The sequence below is a fragment of the Phacochoerus africanus genome, chromosome 9 (genome assembly GCF_016906955.1).
Source record: "Phacochoerus africanus isolate WHEZ1 chromosome 9, ROS_Pafr_v1, whole genome shotgun sequence".
NCBI lineage: Eukaryota > Metazoa > Chordata > Mammalia > Artiodactyla > Suidae > Phacochoerus > Phacochoerus africanus.
Genome location: NC_062552.1, coordinates 99,213,710 through 99,233,227, shown reverse-complemented (window position 1 = coordinate 99,233,227; position 19,518 = coordinate 99,213,710). Strand labels below are relative to the sequence as shown.

Genomic DNA, 19,518 nt, shown 5'->3' with positions numbered 1-19,518 from the left:
TTAAACCCCACCACCACCTAGCTTTATAAATGAAGTGAGAACCCTGGTTTGCATTCAGACACAGTGAACTGATTCTATATAACTGAAATTCTGGAGGGAAATTATCCAAATAGATTCTTGACAACTCAGCAGGCAGCTATGGTTATTAAGTCAGGGAAGCAGACCCTGCTGAGGACTGCCCAACAGCTGGAGCAGCTTTGGACAGGCCAGTTATCAGGATGATAACTGCCTCTGCCGGCCAGACGGGGGAGAGCGAGAGCCGGTCTCCCGTGCTCCTAGCCCTAGACGTTGTCTCGGAACTGGGGCTGCAGCGAGCCTTCGTCCTCGCTGCCAGATGGGCTGAGCGGGAGGCTGGAAACGAGAGCAGCTGGCACAGCAGAAGCTGGAGTAGTATTCATTGCCGCAGAGCTGGGCCTGAAGGATCAAGTCGCAGTTGGCCAGCTCTGGCTGGTCGACGCAGTCCCTACTGGGGTCCTTCGGCTGGGTGGCCAGTGCTGCAAGACAGTGAGGGGAGAGGGTGGTAAGAAAGCCGTGTGTGCCGAAAACTCTCACCAACCATCTCATTTCCTACAAGGAAAACAGCACTGTAACTGCCGGCTTCCGAGAAGGGTGCAGTTCCTCTAACCCTTTAACACCTGTAAGTACACCCCCAGGGGGGATCCCTTCACCCGCAGCTGGCCTCGCTTCAGCAGGCAGCTTCCACCCGGTGCTCTCAGATTCCAAAACAGTGACTGACTGGGTGATTAAACATCTCCGGACGTTAACTCCCTGCCCTGACCATTGAGACCTAAAGAGCTGGACAACAACTGCCTTGGCCTCCGGGTTGGGAAGAGGAGAGAGTAGGATCATTCCTACACACATTTCTGAGCTGTCTTCTCTCTCACTGCTGGTTTCCTCCAGCCTCGAGTTCTGTGCCTTTGACAGCCCCAGCACTTCCCCGGGGAAAGCAGTGAGGCCATAGGAGGACAGCCTGACGCTGCGTAGAGCACAAAACACCAGCTGCCTTCCGCTCTGAATTTACTTACTAGGAGGTTCTTCTGTATCTTATAAATCCCTGTGAGTTTCATTCTGCTGCTTCATCTTAGGACTGCCGTGGCTAGTTAACTCTCCCTCTTCTTTCTAGAAGGGGCTCTTATGACAGCTTGACTCAGGCCTGAGCAGCACCTCCCTGAAAATCAGACCTCATGGGACTGGGCAAAGCCTACTCCACGCTCCCTCCCCAAATACAACTAAAAGACCATACCAAACCAGCGAACGGTTTTACAAAGGCTTGATACATCAGTATGACAAGAGTACAAACGACCTACATTTACCTAAAGAGTAAGAAAGCCATTTATGCTTATTTTTAATTAAAAATCATAGCTTTGGTATCAACTTGATCTCAGCCGCTGCAGCCCCTGGGCCTCTCACACCGACACTGGGCGTGCTGAGTGGCATCCTGGCTCTCGCACTAGCAGCTGGGGGACTTTGGACAAATTGTCACTTAGCTCTCCGTGCCTTGGTTTCCTCATTGAAATGGAGATGATAAAAGGAGCTGGGATGTAGTAACCATGGCTAAAATAAGGGCACTTAACCGGCCCCAGAGCTTCCCTCATTCCCGCTCATCTAGAAAAGTGAGTGACCCTTTATGTTTTACCTACAATACTTTCTCACCAAAAGCTTTTAGGCAGAAAGCTTGAGAGATCCTCACAGTAGCAGTATGTCCCTTACACCAGAGTGACGCTAACACTGATTCCAACACACCACCAAACCATGAACAGGGCACAGGGAGGCAGCCTCAAGCAGTGACACACTGCGAAAAGCTTAAACGGGTGAGAGCAGATAGCTACAGCCTAATCAACAGATCGAACACGGTTAAAGAGGGAGACAGCCTCTAGTCAAGAAGGGTGCCCCCCCCCAAAAAAAGATTAACAACACTCATCCAGCGGGGTGGGAGAAAGGTGGTCGGACCGAGCCCGTGAGTGTCGCGTGTCCAGGAGGCAGGTCACATCACACCACTCCATCAGGAGCCCTACCAGACTTCAGCAGCAACCAAGTTTCTGATTACAGCAGGCCTCCTGGGTAGACATGTCTATAGCTAATCACCCACAGGCCTATCTGGGTCCTCCTCACAGCTCTCTCACCTAAGTCTGCATCCTGGCCTGTCTCAAGTCTCATGAGTTTGGGAAATACGTAGACAAGCGGTCTGTTTGCTAGACGCCCTGCAGGATGGCGCTCTTGCCAAGGGGATGCCTTCACGCACGCCTGCACTGAGTCACTGAGAACCTGAGCCTCTGGTGAGGCCAAGCACTGGGCTGGGCCCCGGAACGTGAGCCACAGTCGCAGTCTCAAGGAGCTCACAGACCAAAAGCCCACTGTCAGTCCCACTCACTAAGCGACGTTTCTACCAGACTTCAAGCCTGGCCAGTTCCACCCTCAGCCCAGCAGACGGGAAGCAGCCAGGCCTGAACTGACACCCTGCGTGTAACAGGCTCTGGTGTGCTACAGCCCTGGCTGCAGGCTGACCAGCACAAGAAGAAGGCCCTGGCAATTCTCTCCCAGGGCTATTTCAGGCCCCATGACAACTGGCTTGCCCAAGTCACACAACCAGCAAGTGATGGAGTGAGGCATGGTACGGACGAGAGTTCCTCAGATGCAGAGCCTGTACCTCTGTGCTCTGCAGCACACAGCCAGCTCTCAAGGGCAAGCAGAGGCCTTTCTTACCCGTCGGGACCACCTTCACCTCGGTGCTGCGGCTGACAGCCTGGTTTCCACGGTAGGCGCTGCATGTGTAGGAGCCCGCGTCCCTGGCCTGCAGGTTGTGGATGAGCAGCGTGCCATCTGGGGACTGGTGGACACGGTGGCCATCGGCCCACACCGGCAGCCCGTTCCTAGAGGGGAGAGGACGCTGGGAAGCTGTGCTGGCCCTCCCAAGGCCAGGGAGAGGAGGGAACCCAGGACCATTCCAGAGCCAATGACTCCCTCTTCATGGCCCCTCACCTTAAGGAAGAAACAGGCCTGGGTACCAAAGCGGTAAAATAATGTCAAAGCAAAATAGCGCAAAGGTGAGGTGAACTCACATCAACTGATCTAAGTGGTTACAGGTTTGCCCCTTTTCCCCATAGGAGCCCCACTCATCAGCAAAGATCTTTTAAGGACGTTTCCTGAGGAAGACGGCTGGCCAAGGCCTGGCTGACGGGGAGGTGGGGGGACTTGGGGGCTTGAAGGAAGGCCACGGCCAGAGCCAGGAGAGTGGGTGAGGGAGGAAGCGTGCTCAGCTCTGGGCGGGAGTCCAGACTGGGTCCTGGGGGGGATGGAGGAACGTGAGCTAAGCACTTGGAAAGGCTCACTGGCCTGGGCGGGGCGGCGGAAGCCTGGAGGCAGAGGCCGGCTGCGTGGCTGCTGCCTGAGCGCAGGCGGGAGGACGACACAGGTGGCACCACGAGGCGCTGGAGTGAGGGTCACAGGTCAGGGAGAAGAAGAAACCAAGGTAACAGGTTTCTAGCTTGGCTTCCTGGGCAATGGTGGCGCCCCCGGGGGGAGCCAGGGCCGGAGTGAGGGGTGGGGTGCCTGTGAGATGCCAGGAGGCATCGGGTTCGAGGTCTGGACCCAGGCAGTGTCTCAGCACTGAAGGTTCCAGAAACTCCATGTCTATGTGGCTGTCCAAGGGGAAGTCAGAGCAAGACAAACTGAGGCCCAGGGACAGTCCTCGAGTAGACCGGCCTGGCGGGGACAAGGGTGAGGAGGGGAGTGGGCCAGGGAAACAGACGCAGTGGCCAGGGAGGCAGGAAGGAGACGCGGGAGGGGGCTGGATGTGAGGCCCCACGACGAGGGCTGAGGAGGGGCCACACGCTGTGAGGCCGGGCTCTGCAGGGGGGACCCCAGGTCAGAGGAGGGTGGTTCTATGTTTGTTTTGAAGAGGGGTGTCCTGAACATGTCTGCCTCGGGCAGACCCAGGCCTGGTCAGGGCGGGGCTCAGCACCAGCTGAGAAGCAGCAGAGGCTCCCGCTGCTTCCCCTGCTTTCAAAGCCACACAGAGGCGACCACCTCCCTCCATCCCACCCTGGTAGCATCTCTCCAGTCCTCACCCTTGAGGCTGGATGGAGAATGTCCTTCCTTCCCTCAGATGCAAGGCCACCCCTTCCTTGACTCTCCCAGATAGGAAGCAGCCTCAGCCCTCTGTGCACAGACACGCTTAGGGCAAACCTCCTCCGGAGCTTGGGGGACATGGGCCGTCCCCTGCCTGGGAGTTTCTGGGGGGCTCAGATCACTGCCTCCCAGGATTCCCCAGAGCCCAGCCTAGTCCTGACACATTGCAAGGAGGAAGGGGGCAAAAAACCCAACAGATTTGAGGTAAAAGACCACTGAGGTCCCCAAAGCTGCGAGGAGTCCCAGCAGTTCTCAAGCCCAGCAGAGAGCCTTGTCACCCAGGGGACATTTGGCACATCTGGAGACATGTTTTGTTGCCATGACGTGGGAGGACATGCTCCTGGCATCTCTAGTGGACAGATGGCCTGGATGTCGCTAAACATCCTGCAGTGCACCCAACAACCCAAAGTTGTCAGACCCGCAATGTCACCAGGGCTGAGGTTGAGAAACCCTGGTGGAGCCCAACCAGCGCAGAAGAGAGCCATCCCATGGGGTAGGGATGGCTGCGGATGAGGGTTCTGCAGCCCCTCCCCGGCGGGAGTAGGATGAAGGTGGTGTTGACCGCGAGCTCCTGCAGAAAGGTGGACCATCTCTGTTCGGGCTGTACAACCTCGGTGGCCTGGAGGCAAACTGCCGGGAACAGACCCTTACCTGGACCATCTGATGTTCACACTTTCTCCTGCCACCACACACAGCAGCCTGGCCGTGTCACCTTCTGGCACCGTCATCGTAGAGGGCAGGCCTGTGATGGTCAGCTCCCCTGGGCCCAAGGAGGAGGCACCATCAACCACTCTGCTAATCCTGCCCCATCGGACCTCAGGGCCACTGGCCACACTTGCCCTCCCACTCGGGACTGCCACCTTACCCAGAACTCTGAGCTGGACCCAACGCTGGTCTCGGTCCTGCCCATTGAATGCGACACAGGTGTAGAAGCCGCCGTCTTCCACAGCCACATGGCTGATGACCAGAGAGCCATCGGGCTGCACTTGGTGTCTGGGAACCAAGCACAGTCAGGTGGCTCCATCCCAAGGCGCCCAGCAAGGGGCAGGGGATGGTCAGGGTCTCCCCTGCCCTGATGAGAGGCTGAGCTGTCCCTGCTGGTCATTGGGGTCAGCCTTGGGCCTTCAGGCCCTCCACCTGTGGGCATGCTTGGGAAGATGCCTTCTTTACTTTGGCTGCACCCACAGCACATGGAAGTTCCCAGGCCAGGGATGGAACCCACACCTCAGGAGCGACAACACCAGATCCTTAACCCACTGAGCCACCAGGGAACTCCTTGAGTTTCTAGTTTTTGCTACACTTGTTTACTAGGCTCAGTCCTGGTTCTGCCACTTGGGAGCTGCATAGTGTTAAGCTTCTGTGTGTGTCAAATGGGGATGAAGTAGTAGCTGCCTCAGTGTGGCTCTTCTGCAGAACAAGTCTCATCCTCAGTACGGGCTCAATAAATGTCAGCTCTTATGATTACAGCTAGAAATGTGTCTGTCTCCTTTCCTCCCTCAGCCATCACCTTTGTTGCTGGCCTCTTACTTGTGTGCACCATCCACACTCTGGAAAGGCCCAGAGACCCAAACATTGTGTGTCCACAGAGCCCTACACCCAGCGACCCCATCACTCAAGACACCCTGGAGCCTTGCTCAGAACTGACCAGAGGAGATGCCTGCAGCTCCCTCTCCCAACGGGTGGCATTAAGTTCAGGTTCCTTTTTTTGCCATAATATATAAACTTTTTTTTAAGGGTTAATAAAATCCACCACCCCCCTTTTTGTGTGTGTGAGCGAAAGCTGAACGTGAGTCTATTGGAAATAGAGGGAGATATAGTTCGGTCTCTTGTTCACTGTTTTCCCATCAGAGTAGAGCAAGCGCTGGCTAATGTCACCAACCATGTGAGGGGTGGGGTGAGGCTGGAGGCAGGACAGTGGGGAGGAGAGGAGCTGAACAAACCTGGGAGAAGAAAGTGGCTGCCCGTCTCTCTGCCACTCAATGGCTGCAGGTGGGAAGCCCTCAGCGCGACAGGTCAGCCGAGTCCGCTGGCCTGGATGGGCATCCACTACCCTAGGCTGGTTCCGATCCAGACGCAGCCTGTAGGACAGACACCCCACAACCATGAGGGGGTCCTTGCCACTGCCTCCCCCACACCCATCATGCCTGGAGATGAGACCTCTGCGCAGCCTCATAGGCCCCTTCTTCCTCTCCAGCCAGATTCAGCTTCCTGACATCACCCCTTTGTTCCGGCTGGGATGCCATCATCGGTAACTATCTGGGGCCAAGTCTAAAAGCCACCTCCGGCTTTCTCGTCTTCCCTCACCCCTGGAATCTCCAACCATCCCCTCCCTGCCCTGCACATCTACCACTAGATCCTTGACTTGGGCACCTCCAGCCTGCTGCATCCCCTCTGTAAACGGCCCTTCTTCAGCTCCCTTAGCTCCTGAGGCCTGGCCCACGCACCTGCTCCGACCTCACTGCCTGGGGTTGGGGCAAGGGTCCCCTTTCTCCTCAAGAGATCAAGCTCAGGGAGCCATATTTCTCTAGTCCTCGCCTTGCAGAGCCCCAAACAGGGGCCAGCAAGCGTGCACAGCACGCGCTGGCCTGGAGACACCCCCCCTCCACAAGACGGCCTCCCTGACCCCTGGGCCTCAGGGGTGGGGGCGGTGGCTGAGAGCAGGAGAGCCCTGCGCACTGTTACCTGGTCGTGGGCTGTGGGTGCGAGGAGGAGACGGCCCCCAGGCTCCCAGCATCCCCCTCCAGGCTGGGGTCCCTCGTCTGAGGGAAGTGCCTTGTCTCAGCCTCAGACAGCACGGCCATGTCATCCCCTGTCATGAGGCCAGGAGAAGCAAGGGGTGAGCTGTGGGAAAAGGGGGGTGGAAGGAGGGGTGGGCCATGAGGCCAGCGGGGGGCCCTGTGGAGAAATGAGGGCCACAAGGGGCAAGAGCCCCGCCCCAGCCCAACCGGAGCACGTGGTCCCTGCCACCAGGATGCCTTGGCCCAAGGGAGCACCCTAACCCTTCAGTGTGGGGCCGCCCTGGCTCAGACCCTCCTGGCCAGGACCCACACCCTGGGGCCCACATGATCCCACTGGGCTTCGGTGGGGACAGAGACCTGTGATGCGAAGCCGGATCTTCCCAGAGTCACGGTCTGGCCTGGTGCTGCCACAGCTGTAGATGCCAGCATCCTCCGCCCGCAGGGGGCTGATGACCAGGGAGCCATCAGGCTGCAACTTGTGCCTGAACGAAGGGAGGGGGGCTTGAGCTCCGGGCTCCTGGGAGCTACAGTCAACCCATCGCCCGCACTCACCCTCCATCCCAGGAGATCAGAGGGCCTGTGCTGGGAGAGCAGGCTGCACCCACCTGTCAGAGGAGACAGGCCGCCCATCCTTCTGCCACCTGGTGTCCAAGGAGGTGTCATCAGGGCAGAAGAGCCGCACCACCTGCCCCAGGGCTGCCTGCACCAGGGAGGACTCCGAGCCCACCAGGGCAATCCTGGCAAGGCAGGAGGGAGGGTCTGCACGAGTGCCAGGACCAGGGACCAGCCCTCCAGCCTTGTGTCCCACACAGAAAGCTTGGTGCCCATCTCATCATGGGCACGTGCAGGGCCAAGGGTCCCACAGGAAGCCAAGCTCCCAAAGTCCATGGACTCAGGAATCCGGCCTCCCTGCGCCACACCTCGGGGCAGTGCTACCCCAGCCTGTTCCTGCGACAGCGTGGTGTAGGCACAGAGCCCGGGGCACGGAGATGGGGGAGAGACAGCCACGCCAGCTTCATGTCAGGGACTAAACACATGCCTGATCCCTTTGGAATTCAAATTTTTGTTTCACTTATTTTGTTTTTAATCTTCCCAAGTCTCTCATTAATATGACATAGTCACAACAGTAACAACAAAAGGGACCCACACTAAACCTGAGAGATCATATCACCCATTTTAAAGGTCAAGAAACTGAGGCTTCAAGAAGTTGCATGACTTGTCAAAGGTCATGAAGCCCATAAGCTTTTCCAACTAGGCAGGCTCTGGGCTGTGCCAGCAAGATCGGATGCGGGATCCAGGCACCACCCTCCACGGACTGCCCAGCCCTGGGCCAGCCTCATGTCTCTGAAGCTGAGCTTCCCCATCTGCAGAGTGACCAGAACAAGGCCCTCCCGGCTGGGATGTTTAAAAGAGTCCAGGTTAGGGGTGGGGAGAGAGGCCCAGCTGACCTCAGGGTTTTAGCTCCAACAGGCTCAGTCCCTGGCCTGGATCCTGGTCCCCAATCCCACCTGGGGAAGGTGGGACTCACCTGTAGGAGGAGCCGTGGGAAGGTGGCACGTGTCGTCTTGTGTCGCCGCCCAGTCCGGGGGCACTGGGCCCAAGCTCCTGGCCCTGGCGCCGTTCTCCAAAGGCCTGTCTGTGGTCCACGGCCCCCAGCCCCGATTCTCGGTCTCGCCACCAGGGGCCACCAGAAGGCAAGGGCTTCCTTTGGACCTTGGGCCCCGTCCCATGCCGGCCGGCCACCTGCTGGCCCCCAGGACCACTGCCACCACCATCTCTGTGGGTGCTCTGGCCAGAGGCCCCAGGCCCAGATCGGCGGGGTCCATGCTGAGGTCCTCGGCAGCTATTCATGCACGCCTCCTCCGAGGCAAAGTTATTGGCGTTGCCATGGCAGCCGCCGTACCAGAACCGGTTACACTGGCCCACAGAGGCAATGAAGTACCAGCGGGCGGCCCAGTCTGTGCAGGAGCCGTGGGCGCTGGGCAGCAGGCACCGCACAGGGTATGCTGAGGGGGCAGGGAGGATGTGGGTCACTTGGGGCCCAGCAATGAAGCTGTAAATGCTGCCCAGGACTTAGGCGCAAAGCCCCTTCCCAGTTTACATGCCTACATCCCTGCCCTGACTCCTGACCAGCCTGGGGGATGAAGTCTGCTCACTGCCCAGACCTGCCCTGGGTTAGGACCTCAGCAGCCTCCAGAACCAGCCCCGTCCACCTCCAGAGAGTCAGGGCAGTGAGCTCCCTGGACTGGCCCCCTCATGCCCCTTTCCCACCTGACCCAGGCCCCTTACACACAGACAAAGAGCAAGCCCAGGGCTAAACCTTACTGTACTTAGCTCATGATCAGGACCCACCCTGAGCCCCCAGAGTCCTGCCAAGATGCCCAGTGAGAGGCCTGCCCTTGTTCCCAGGGCCCTTTACCAGCTTCTGAACCTTCTCTAGTTCGCAGCCTGCCTGTAATAATAGCCCTCCTAGAGTTCCCACTGTGGCACCGTGGATTAAGAATCCCACTGCAGCAACTCAGATCACTGCTGAGGTGTGGGTTTGATCCCCGGCCAGGCAAAGTGGGTTAAAAGAGCCGGCAATGCCACAGCTGTGGCTCAGATTCAATCCCTGGCCCAGGAACTTCCATATGCCATAGGTGCTGTCATTAAAAAGTCTCTCCTCCCTGGAACAGCTTTCTCCATATCCAGATGTAAGCACGACTGGCCACTGTTTAAAGCCCATCCAGGTGCTCAGCCTCCCGCAGACTCAGCCCACCAGCCCACCACGCTTGACTGACCCCATGATGGTCCCTGTTGCACCCCGTGCTCCCACCTCAAAGCCCTCCCTCCAGCACTGACCGCCCTGCCTCTGGAGGGGGCTGAGCCCCAGGGGCATGACAGACCTTCCTTTTCCTTCTCCACAGATCACCACTGACAACCCTCCCCCAGCTCCCACAAGCAGCCAGGTGGCCACAGACTGTTGGACCCGAGAATAAGCTGGCACTGTTCTCTGGCCTGGTACCTAATAGGTGATCAATAAATATTTGCGGAACAAATGACCAATAACTGATGCAATAGGAAGGGCTTTGGCTCTGGGTGGGGCGCAGGGCACAGTGCGACAAGAGCCCACCCACCAGGTAGGACAGTGGGGGCGTCCACTCACCGTAGCTGGGCTGGCCCACACAGCCTTCCCCAAGAGGGCCGGCAGCAGAGGCCACGTTGTCATAGCAACAGCCGAACTGGGAAGCCCGACACTCACTGGGCTCATTCTGCTGGGCCTGGGGCTGACGGGCTTTGGGGGCCTGGGGAAGAGGCTCAGGGTTGGGAAGCTGGAAATAGGTCTGGCTCGATGGGGGCCCCAGGCTGCCGGGGATGGGCATGGGAGGTGGGGAGGGTGGCAGGAAGAGAGAGGGACAGGACTGTGAACCCATGGGACATAACCCCGGCAGGGGCCCTTCAGGGGCCAGGAGAATGTCAGACAAACCCCACAGCCCCAGCCCAGGCCTGTCACTGCAGCCCTGTACCCTCCAGAGATGGCCCAGGCCAGCAGGCTTCAGGGAACCTCCTTCCTCCAAGGCCAAAGCTGCAAAGAGCCTGGGTCACGGGGGCACTGACCAGACTGGGGCCTGGACTCCTGCCCCTCCTGGGACCAGACACTCACTGTGGAAGCCACCGCTCTTGACCCTGGCCTGCTCCCGGTGTTGTCACGTCCATAAGACCTCGAGCAGCCAGCTTGATGGGGCCCCTCAGCCACAGACACCCCGTCAGGGCAGCACCCAAACCTAGACAGACATCACAGAGCCCTCCCCTCACCACCTGCCCTGACCTCCACCCTACCTGGGGCCCTGAGCTTCCAGCATCCCAGGATGCAGGCTCTGAGGCTCCCCGAGTGAGGGTCCGAGTGGGAGACCTGTGTCTCTGCAGGGATGGCGAGCCATTGCATGGATTTCCGTCTCCGCTATGTCCCCAGGCCACTTAGGGACCCCCAGGGAGGACGACGGGAACACAGTGAGCAGAGCTGAACCCCTAAGACTGACAAGTCCTCAACTCACACTTTTACCACAAAACCAAGGAGGGGAGCGTTCAACTGAGCCTGCCCAAAAGCCAGGTCCCCAGGGAGTTTTGATAAAATGGCAACAGTTGGGAGAGGGGGCAGAAGAGGGTGTCAAAGGAGCCCACCACATCTTCTTTCACCTCCACCAACCAGGAGCTGGGAAGGAGGGGGAAGGACCGTGTCTGAGCACTTTCTAGGTACTGGCACCATGTGATTTGTTTCATCCTCACAGTAACCCGGCCACGGGCTGTCATCATTCCCAATTCTCAGCAGAGGAAGCCAAGATCAGAGAGGTTAAGCAACTTGCCCCGAGTCACCCAGCACACAGCAGGTAGGTGGCTGAGCTGGGTTCACCCCCAGACTGCTGGCCCCAGAATCCTGGCCCTTAGCACCCAAGTCCCTGAGGGAGTGGGAGCCTGGCTTGGATCTGAGAGCTAGAAACATATCCCATGTGCCTTCCAGAGCCTCAGGCTACATCTCAACAGGCTGACTTCTGCAGAGAAAGCAAGGGTTTTGCCCTCACTTGGCATGTTAGGGAGCTCAGCGAGAGAAAGCCAAGGGCTTGAGTTTTGCACCAGGAGGGCAGCTCAGAGACAACACCCCCTGGAGGCCCATTCCTGAGCTCTGCTAACCCACCCCCAGCCCTCTCTGGGCAGGGACGCTGCCCCACCCAGCAGGCATCCGCCATCAACACACACCTTCTCTCTCCGACCTGTGAGGAGGCAGAGGCACCCACCTGCTCTGCTGACATGAGGCCCCAGGGCAGCCTTGCCACTGCGGCCCAAGAGACGCGGTACGGCCATCAGGGCAGCATCCGTGGGGGCTGTGTCTGCAGTCCTGGGGCCCTGAGCCCGACCACAGGGGCTGCCGGTACGAGGGGTGCTGCAGAGATGGGGCTGGGCCCCGGGCCAGCAGGTGTGGGCTCTGGTCTCCTCTGGGGTTACCCCGAGCTGACGGCTGCTCCCGGGGTGCCCACCTCTGGCCTCTGAAATCTAGAAAGAAGAGGAAGCAAAAGACACAGGATGGGTCCACCTGGCTCCTCCCCTTCCTTCTGTGTCCACATCAGACCTGCCCCTCTCCATCCCTCCCAAACTACTTACCCCACCCTCAACCTCCTCTCCAGGGCCCAGGGTCAGGGGCTCTCAGCCAGCTGCTCACCTGAGGCGGGGGCTTCTCGAGGGCCCAGAGACATCCAGGGGTCCCTGGGGCTGCTGTGTGCATCCTGGATGCTGGGGACCTCTGCAGGGAGCCGGGGCGGTCAGGATGCAGTGCAAAGACCACCCCCCACCAACACTGGCTCCCACCCCACTGCTCAGGCAGGCCCCGAGGGAGCCAGGAGCACAGACGTGAAAAGGAACAGACTTGTGGGGTTTTTTTTTTGTCCTTTTTTTTTTTGTCGTTGTTTTTGTTGTTGCTATTTCTTGGGCTGCTCCCGCGGCATATGGAGGTTCCCAGGCTAGGGGTTGAATCAGAGCTGTAGCCACCAGCCTATGCCAGAGCCACAGCAACACGGGATCCGAGCCGCGTCTGCAACCTACACCACAGCTCACGGCAACGCCGGATCGTTAACCCACTGAGCAAGGGCAGGGACCGAACCCTCAACCTCATGGTTCCTAGTCAGATTCGTTAACCACTGCGCCACGACGGGAACTCCCAGACTTGTGTTTTCATAAACACCCCTCCTGGGTTGCAAAAAAGTCTTCAAAAATGTTCACGTTACACGTTCAGCAAAAAGAAAAGCCACACATAAAACCAGCATTTATGTGTGATCCCAACTACATAAACAAAAAATGATACACCAAATGTGTTCATTAGATTGATGAAAAGATACTCTAGTTTTAAAATGGCCAAAGAGGAGTTCCCATCGTGGCTCGGTGGTTAACAAATCCGACTAGGAACCATGAGGTTGTGGGTTCGATCCCTGGCCTCGCTCAGTGGGTTAAGGATCCAGTGTTGCCATGAGCTGTGGTGTAGGTGGCAGATGCGGCTTGGATCTGGTGTTGCTGTTGCTGTGGCGGTGGTGTAGGCCGGCGGCTGAATCTCCTATTAGACCCCTAGCCTGGGAACCTCCATATGCCGCGGGTGTGGCCCTAGAAAAGACAAAAAGATAAAATAAAAATATAAAAATAAAACGGGCAAAGAACTTCAACATATGCTTCTCTAAAGACAACCTACAGGTGGCCAGCAAGCACGTGAACAGATGTTCTCCATCATTGGTCATTAAGGAGACGCAAATCAGAGCCACGAGGAGACACCCCTCCGCTTGCACCAGGGTGGCTCTAATCAGAAAGACTGAAATAGCAAAGCACTGGTGGGATGTGGACAGACCGGAACCTCCTGCACTGCTGGGGAGGATGTAAAGCGGGGCAGCCACTGTGAAAACAGCCGGGCACTTCCTCCAAGAGTTAAACAGAGTTACCACACAGCCCGGCAATTCCACTTTTTTTTTTTCCCCTTTTCCTTTTAGGGCCCCGCTTGTGGCATATGGAGGTTCCCAGGCTAGGGGTCGAATAGGAGCTTCAGCCACCGGCCTACACCACAGCCACAGCAACACAAGATCCAAGCCACATCTGGGACCTATACCAGAGCTCACAGCAACGCGGATCCTTAACCCACTGAGCGAGGCCAGGGATCGAACCCTCAACCTCATGGTTCCTAGTAAGATTCGTTTCCCCTGCGCCACACGGGAATTCAACAATTCCACTTCTCATTACATAACACAAGAGAATGGAATACACACATCCACATGGAAACTTATACGTACATGTCCCCAGCAGCGTTATTCATTAGAGCCCAAAGGTGGAAAAAACCCAAATACCCATCAAACAGATGAATGCATAAACAAACTGCGGTTCATCCATATAACTGCACGTGATTTAGCCACAGAAGGAATGCAGTCCTGATGGATGCCACAACTCGGATGAACCTCAAAAACATTCTGCTAAGTGAAAGAAGCCAGGTGTGAAAGGGCTGCTGTTGCTTGCATATGATACACCCAGTGCTGACAAAGCCACAGAGATCACGGAGCAGGTCAGGTTACCAGGGACGGGGATTAACGGGGAGTGATTACGAGCAGCTACAGGGTGCTTTTATGGGGTGATGAAAATTTCTGAAACTAGAGCAGAGATGGTTGTACAACACCATGAACACATCAAATAACGGCACGGTATACACTTTAAAATGGTTCATTAACAGTATTGTTTCAGCTCAAGAAAAAAAAAAATCCCACCATAAAAACAAAAGAGAATAGATGATGAAAAAGCAAATAAAACAAAATATTTAAGTTGGCCACACAAGCCTGCTCACTACACAGTTCTTCAACTTTCCTGTATGATTAAAATTTCTCATCATCTTATTGTCCAACTTGGTAAGTTTACTTAAAAAAAAAATCACAAACTGCACCATTGGAATGGGTGGATTTTATGGTGTATGGTATTTAACCACCTCAATGAAGTTCTTAGAAAGGACTTTCGGTGGTGGCTCAGTGGGTTATAAGAACCGGACACAGTGTGAGGATGTGGGTTCGATCCCTAGCCTCACACAGTGGGTGAAGGACCTGGCCTTGCTGCAAGTTGCCATTCAGATCTGGTGTTGCTGTGGCTGCGATACAGGCCAGCAGCTGCAGCTCTGATTTGACCCCTAGCCTGGGAACCTCCACAGGCCACAGATACAGCCCTAAAGAAAACAAAAAGCAGAGTTCTTAGATTTTTCATTATGTTAGAAAAAAATGCAAGAGGCTGAGTAGAAAAAATTAGGACAACAGGATTTTGTTTTAGATGATGCCTGAAAGAATATTAGCAGGATACCCCCAAGATGCTCACAGCAAAAGTTTGAGTGCTTCGTGGGTGTTTTGCTAGAGAAGGGGAAGGGGGGGGGGTCCCTTCCTTCTATTTGTTAGTGTTTTTCAAATTTTCCACAATAATCATATACTATGGTAGAATCAAGTTATAAAAAATAAGAAGTTTGGAGTTCCCATCATGGCACAGCAGAAACAAATCCAGGTTGCGGGTTCAATCCCTGGCCTTGCTCAGTGGGTTAAGGATCCAGCATTGCTGTGAGCTGTGGTATAGATCGCAGATGCTGCTTGGATCTAATGTGGCTGTGGCTGTGGCGTAGGCCAGCAGCTGTAGCTCCAATTTGACCCCTAGCCTGGGAATCTCCATATGCCTCCAGTTCGGCCCTAAAAAGAAAAAAAAAAAGTGAAAATTCCATTCCCATATGGACTACATCTTGCCAGTCTCCAAGGGGGTATTTTAAAAATAAGAATTTGAGGAGATCCTGCTGAATAGCATTGAGAACTTTGTCTAGATACTCATGTTGCAACAGAACAAAGGGTGGGGGAAAAAATGTAATTGTAATGTATACATGTAAGGATAACCTGACCCCCTTGCTGTACAGTGGGAAAATAAAAAAAATTATTAAAAAAAATAAAAATACCTTGGATATATGACCATAAAAAAAAATAAGAATTTGGGGTTGGAAAACTCTAGCAGATATGCAGTAAACCTTTGTTTGCACTTTGTTGCCTGTCCCACCTGGGACAAAACCTCACACAAGGCTGATTCAAAATCTCGCCCCACTCGGCCCTGCATGCACAGTCCCCAGCCAGCCTGAGAATTCCTGCTGTCCCTCTGTTGCCCTGAAAGGCACCATCCTGCCAGGCCCACCTGCCTCTTCTCTGCCATCTTTTCAGGCTCTGCTGGGCCAGACCCTGGGCCTCCATCCCATCACTCCCCCTGGAGCTTGATTTCTGCAGCCTGCTCCCCACCTGTTCCCCACAAGGCTGCTGCTTCCCAACTGTCTCCACTTCAGCCTGAACCCTAGGCAGGTGTCAAATTGTCAACATCTTTCATGGTGTCACTTCTAGCTCCAAAACTTTCTAAAGGCTCCCCTGGGCCTATTAGTCAAATTTAATCAGTAACCGCAGGCCCAAGGCCCTTGGCGTTGCCCCAGCCCTAAAAGCACCCCCTCCCAGAGAGACCCATCACCAACCCTAAGCAGGGCCAAGGGCCAGTCCTGGAACCCTCCTGGTCTCACAGTTACTGAGCATTTGAAATGTGGCCAGAGCGACCGAGAAACTGAATTTTAAATTGTACTGAGTTAGAATTCATTTTAAACACTGACACTTGATTCATATACTGGAAAACACCTCAGTATGTCTGGAACAACTTGGGTAGAAGCACCTACTTTTTCAGCTGTGTACTTGATGACATCCAAATCAGGATCAAGTACCCCAATGACATTTTAGCATCTGAACTGACGTAAATTATACATTTAAGTTTATTTTTTTGTATTTTATGTAATCGTTATTAATAAAGTATAAATACTCTGCAATTTCCAAAATCTTGTTTTTACAAGGTAATTGTGTGTATACAAGAGTACACAACATGTACATCAAGAGATCACAGAAAAATAAAAGGGAACTACTAAAACCAGAGCCCTGGAGTTCCTGTCGTGGCGCAGTGGTTAACGAATCCGACTAGGAACCATGAGATCGCGGGTTCGATCCCTGGCCTTGCTCAGTGGGGTAAGGATCCAGCGTTGCCGTGAGCTGTGGTGTAGGTTGCAGACGCGGCTTGGATCCCGCGTTGCTATGGCTCTGGTGCAGGCCGGTGGCTACAGCTCTGATTAGACTGCTAGCCTGGGAACCTCCATATGCCGTGGGAGCAGCTCAAGAAAAGACAAAAAAAATAAAAATGAAAAAAATAAATAAAACCAGAGCCCTTGTGTCATCACTTGGAGATGAACTACTTCATCCCTAGGTATACTTTTGGTCTTTACTGCTGGTAAACTATTCATAAATGGTACTGGGAAAACTGTCCAGAAACAAAGTATGTGAAGAAGGTAGGTTAGTCTTGAAGCTACTTAGGTTAGATACTAACCACTGTTCAGCAAGCCCCTTCAGTTAGGGGTAAGGCTTAATATCCCACTGGGATCATGCTTGTGTCAACATGTATTACCTACTCTGTGCCAAACACTGATCAAGATACAGTGCACAAAGAAGACTACCTCGTCTTCAGGCAATAAAGACGAGGCAATCTAGTCCATAGAGTAAATGATCTAGTCTAGTCTAACCTATAAACCAAACAGATAAGGAAATCAGTACTTACAACCTGACATACAGCAATGCTCAATAATAAACACTGAGGAGTTCCCGTCGTGGCGCAGCGGAAACGAATCCGACTAGCAACCATGAGGTTGTGGGTTCGATCCCTGGCCTCACTCAGTGGGTTAAGGATCCGGCGTTGCCGTGAGCTGTGGTGTAGGTGGCAGACGGGGCTCGGATCCTGCGTTGCTGTGGCTCTGGCGTAGGCCAGCGTCTACAGCTCTGATTAGACCCCTAGCCTGGGAACCTCCATATGCCGCGGGTGAGGGCAGAGAAAAGACAAAAAATAATAATAATAAACACTGAATATCTAAATCGATCCTATAACAGAAGTGTTCACAAAAAACAAGCATCTTCCCAAAGGAAATTCATCCTTTTGCCATAACACAGATGAAGCTGAAAGTTCACCGTTTTGTACGCTTGTACACAGAAACCATCCCTTAAAGAACAAGTAGAGAACACTGACTGTAACAGATCGGAGTTATTACCAAGGTTCACGACTCAACAAGGAGAGGGGGAGCGACCTCAGGAAAAACATCACCCATCTTACAGAAGAGTGTTTTAATTCTTGTCCTTAGAAATCATGATTTGGAAATGGGACTGTAGCAAACCATGGCCAAAGAAGAACCGTCCATTCTGTGCCTTCCCTTTCACCTGGTCGCTCAGAAACAGAATGCTCTCAGCTATAATTGCTGTTGCTTGTCATCTCGCATTATTTTTATGCATGTAGTCACCACAGCCCTCCTGTCTGTTCCCTGTAAACTCAAGGACCTTTTTGCACACACTGATATGCCACGTCTCGGTGGCCTGGCCGGAGAACTGAAATTCAGGGCCCTGCTGGCTTTTGACTGACATCCCCCACTTGGTATGCTTCATTTTCCCCTGCTCGCCGCAGTTCATTTGCTGCTGGAGAGACTATTGTGACGGGGGTTTTTTCGCTTCCACCTGCCACATGACAGGGTCCTGACCTACTCGACCAAGTAATTGCACACGATTCAGAGATCTTTCAAGAAGCAACCTGCCAGCTTCTTCGGATGCAGGTCTTACAAACGGATGAAGCACCTGAAATACACGTCTTCAAAATGTGACGTCTATTTTCTTTTCTTACAATCTAATCTTCAGTCTTTTCCCCTGACAATGCGGACACCCTTTCTCCAAGGTGACGCTCCTAGGGCACGAGGTAAAGGGCCTGGGAGGCGGGACGACACTGCAGAGTCCTGCTCGTCAGTGAGCAGAGCCGGGCCCCGACTCAGTACCCCCTCCAACGCCATGCAGTGCCGTCTGCACACCTAGGTAACCGTTAAGTATAAACGATACATTGGATGGTGAAGATTTCACTTAAAAAAAATCTTGTGAAGGAAGTTTCCATCGTGGCTGAGCAGTATCGAGCCTGACTAGTGTCCATGAGGCGGCAGGTTCGAACTGTGGCCTCGCTCAGTGGGTTAAGGATCAGGCGTTGCTGTGAGCTGTGCTGTAGGTTGTAGATGAGGCTTGGATCCCTAGTTGCCATGGCTGTGGTGTAGGTGGCTATCGCTCCGATTCGACCCCTAGCCTGGGAACCTCCACATGCCTTGGGTGTGGCCCTATAAATAAATAAATAAAAATCTGTACTAGTTACTGTGAAAAAAGACTGTAAAATATCCAATAATTTTTATATCAATTTCAGGTTGAAAATATTTTATTGAGTTAAATAAAACATTATTAAATATATAAATTCACTTATTTCTTTTCATTTATTTATTTTGCTTTTTATGGCCACGCCCATGGCGTTTAGAGGTTCCCAGGCTAGGGCTTGAATCAGAGCTGTAGCTGCTGGCCTGCGCCACAGCAACTCCAGATTTGAGCTGAGTCTGCCACCTACATCACAGCTCACAGCAACGCCGGATCCTTCAATCCACTGAGCAAGGCCAGGGATTGAACCTGCGTCTTCACGATACCAGCTGGATTCATTTTCGCTATGCCACAACGGGAACTCCTTTTCACTTCTTCAAATGTGATTCTTAGAAAATTTTAAGGGACATATAGGGCTTGCCCTGTCTATTGGTGAGCTCTGCTCTAGAGTCTAGAAGGAGGAGGAAGCAGAGCTGTCCACCCCTCAGGGGCCGCCTCTCTGAACCCTCGAGTCCTTCTCCCATTTGCCGGGAAGCACTGTGGCACTAGTTACTGTACCCAAAACAGCAAAAGCCACCTAAATTCTAAATTCTCACCTACCATGGACTTCTGTGGAGGCCTGAGAAATTGAGACGAAAAAGTTCAAAAGCAAATACAAAATCTTGCATACAGGAAGTATATTAAAGATTTATCCCAATAACAGATGGGATCAAGGGCAATTTAAGTCTCTATACACACACACACACTTTTTCTAATTTCTCCAAATTTCCCACAATGAACATACATTATTTTGAAGGTTATTTCTTTTACAACTCAGCCTGGCCTGAAGTTGTTTCCTTCCTTTCTACCTATGCAAAGGCCTCTCTGGGCCAGGCTCAGGGCCGCCGCCTCCTCCAGGA

At 54.0% G+C, this 19,518-nt stretch overlaps 1 protein-coding gene across 6 annotated transcripts in view; it reads right to left on the bottom strand.

The window, feature by feature from the left end:
• PAPLN (papilin, proteoglycan like sulfated glycoprotein) overlaps nt 1-19,518 on the bottom strand; it is a 38,964-nt gene continuing 19,446 nt past the window's right edge. For 4 of the 6 annotated variants that reach the window (XM_047795817.1, XM_047795814.1, XM_047795815.1 and 1 more), the window contains 13 exons: nt 12,061-12,141; nt 11,639-11,894; nt 10,510-10,630; nt 10,012-10,150; nt 8,395-8,872; nt 7,472-7,603; nt 7,224-7,348; nt 6,811-6,937; nt 6,069-6,206; nt 4,994-5,121; nt 4,780-4,888; nt 2,704-2,870; nt 1-494 (listed from right to left, as the gene is read on the bottom strand). In XM_047795817.1, coding sequence (XP_047651773.1) covers nt 214-494; nt 2,704-2,870; nt 4,780-4,888; nt 4,994-5,121; nt 6,069-6,206; nt 6,811-6,937; nt 7,224-7,348; nt 7,472-7,603; nt 8,395-8,872; nt 10,012-10,150; nt 10,510-10,630; nt 11,639-11,894; nt 12,061-12,141 — 2,282 coding nt within the window. In that variant the 3' untranslated portion in view covers nt 1-213. Of the gene's footprint in view, nt 495-2,703; nt 2,871-4,779; nt 4,889-4,993; nt 5,122-6,068; nt 6,207-6,810; nt 6,938-7,223; nt 7,349-7,471; nt 7,604-8,394; nt 8,873-10,011; nt 10,151-10,509; nt 10,631-11,638; nt 11,895-12,060; nt 12,142-19,518 lie in introns of those variants that run through there. The other 2 variants (XM_047795816.1, XR_007136997.1) reach the window with 2 other exon arrangements.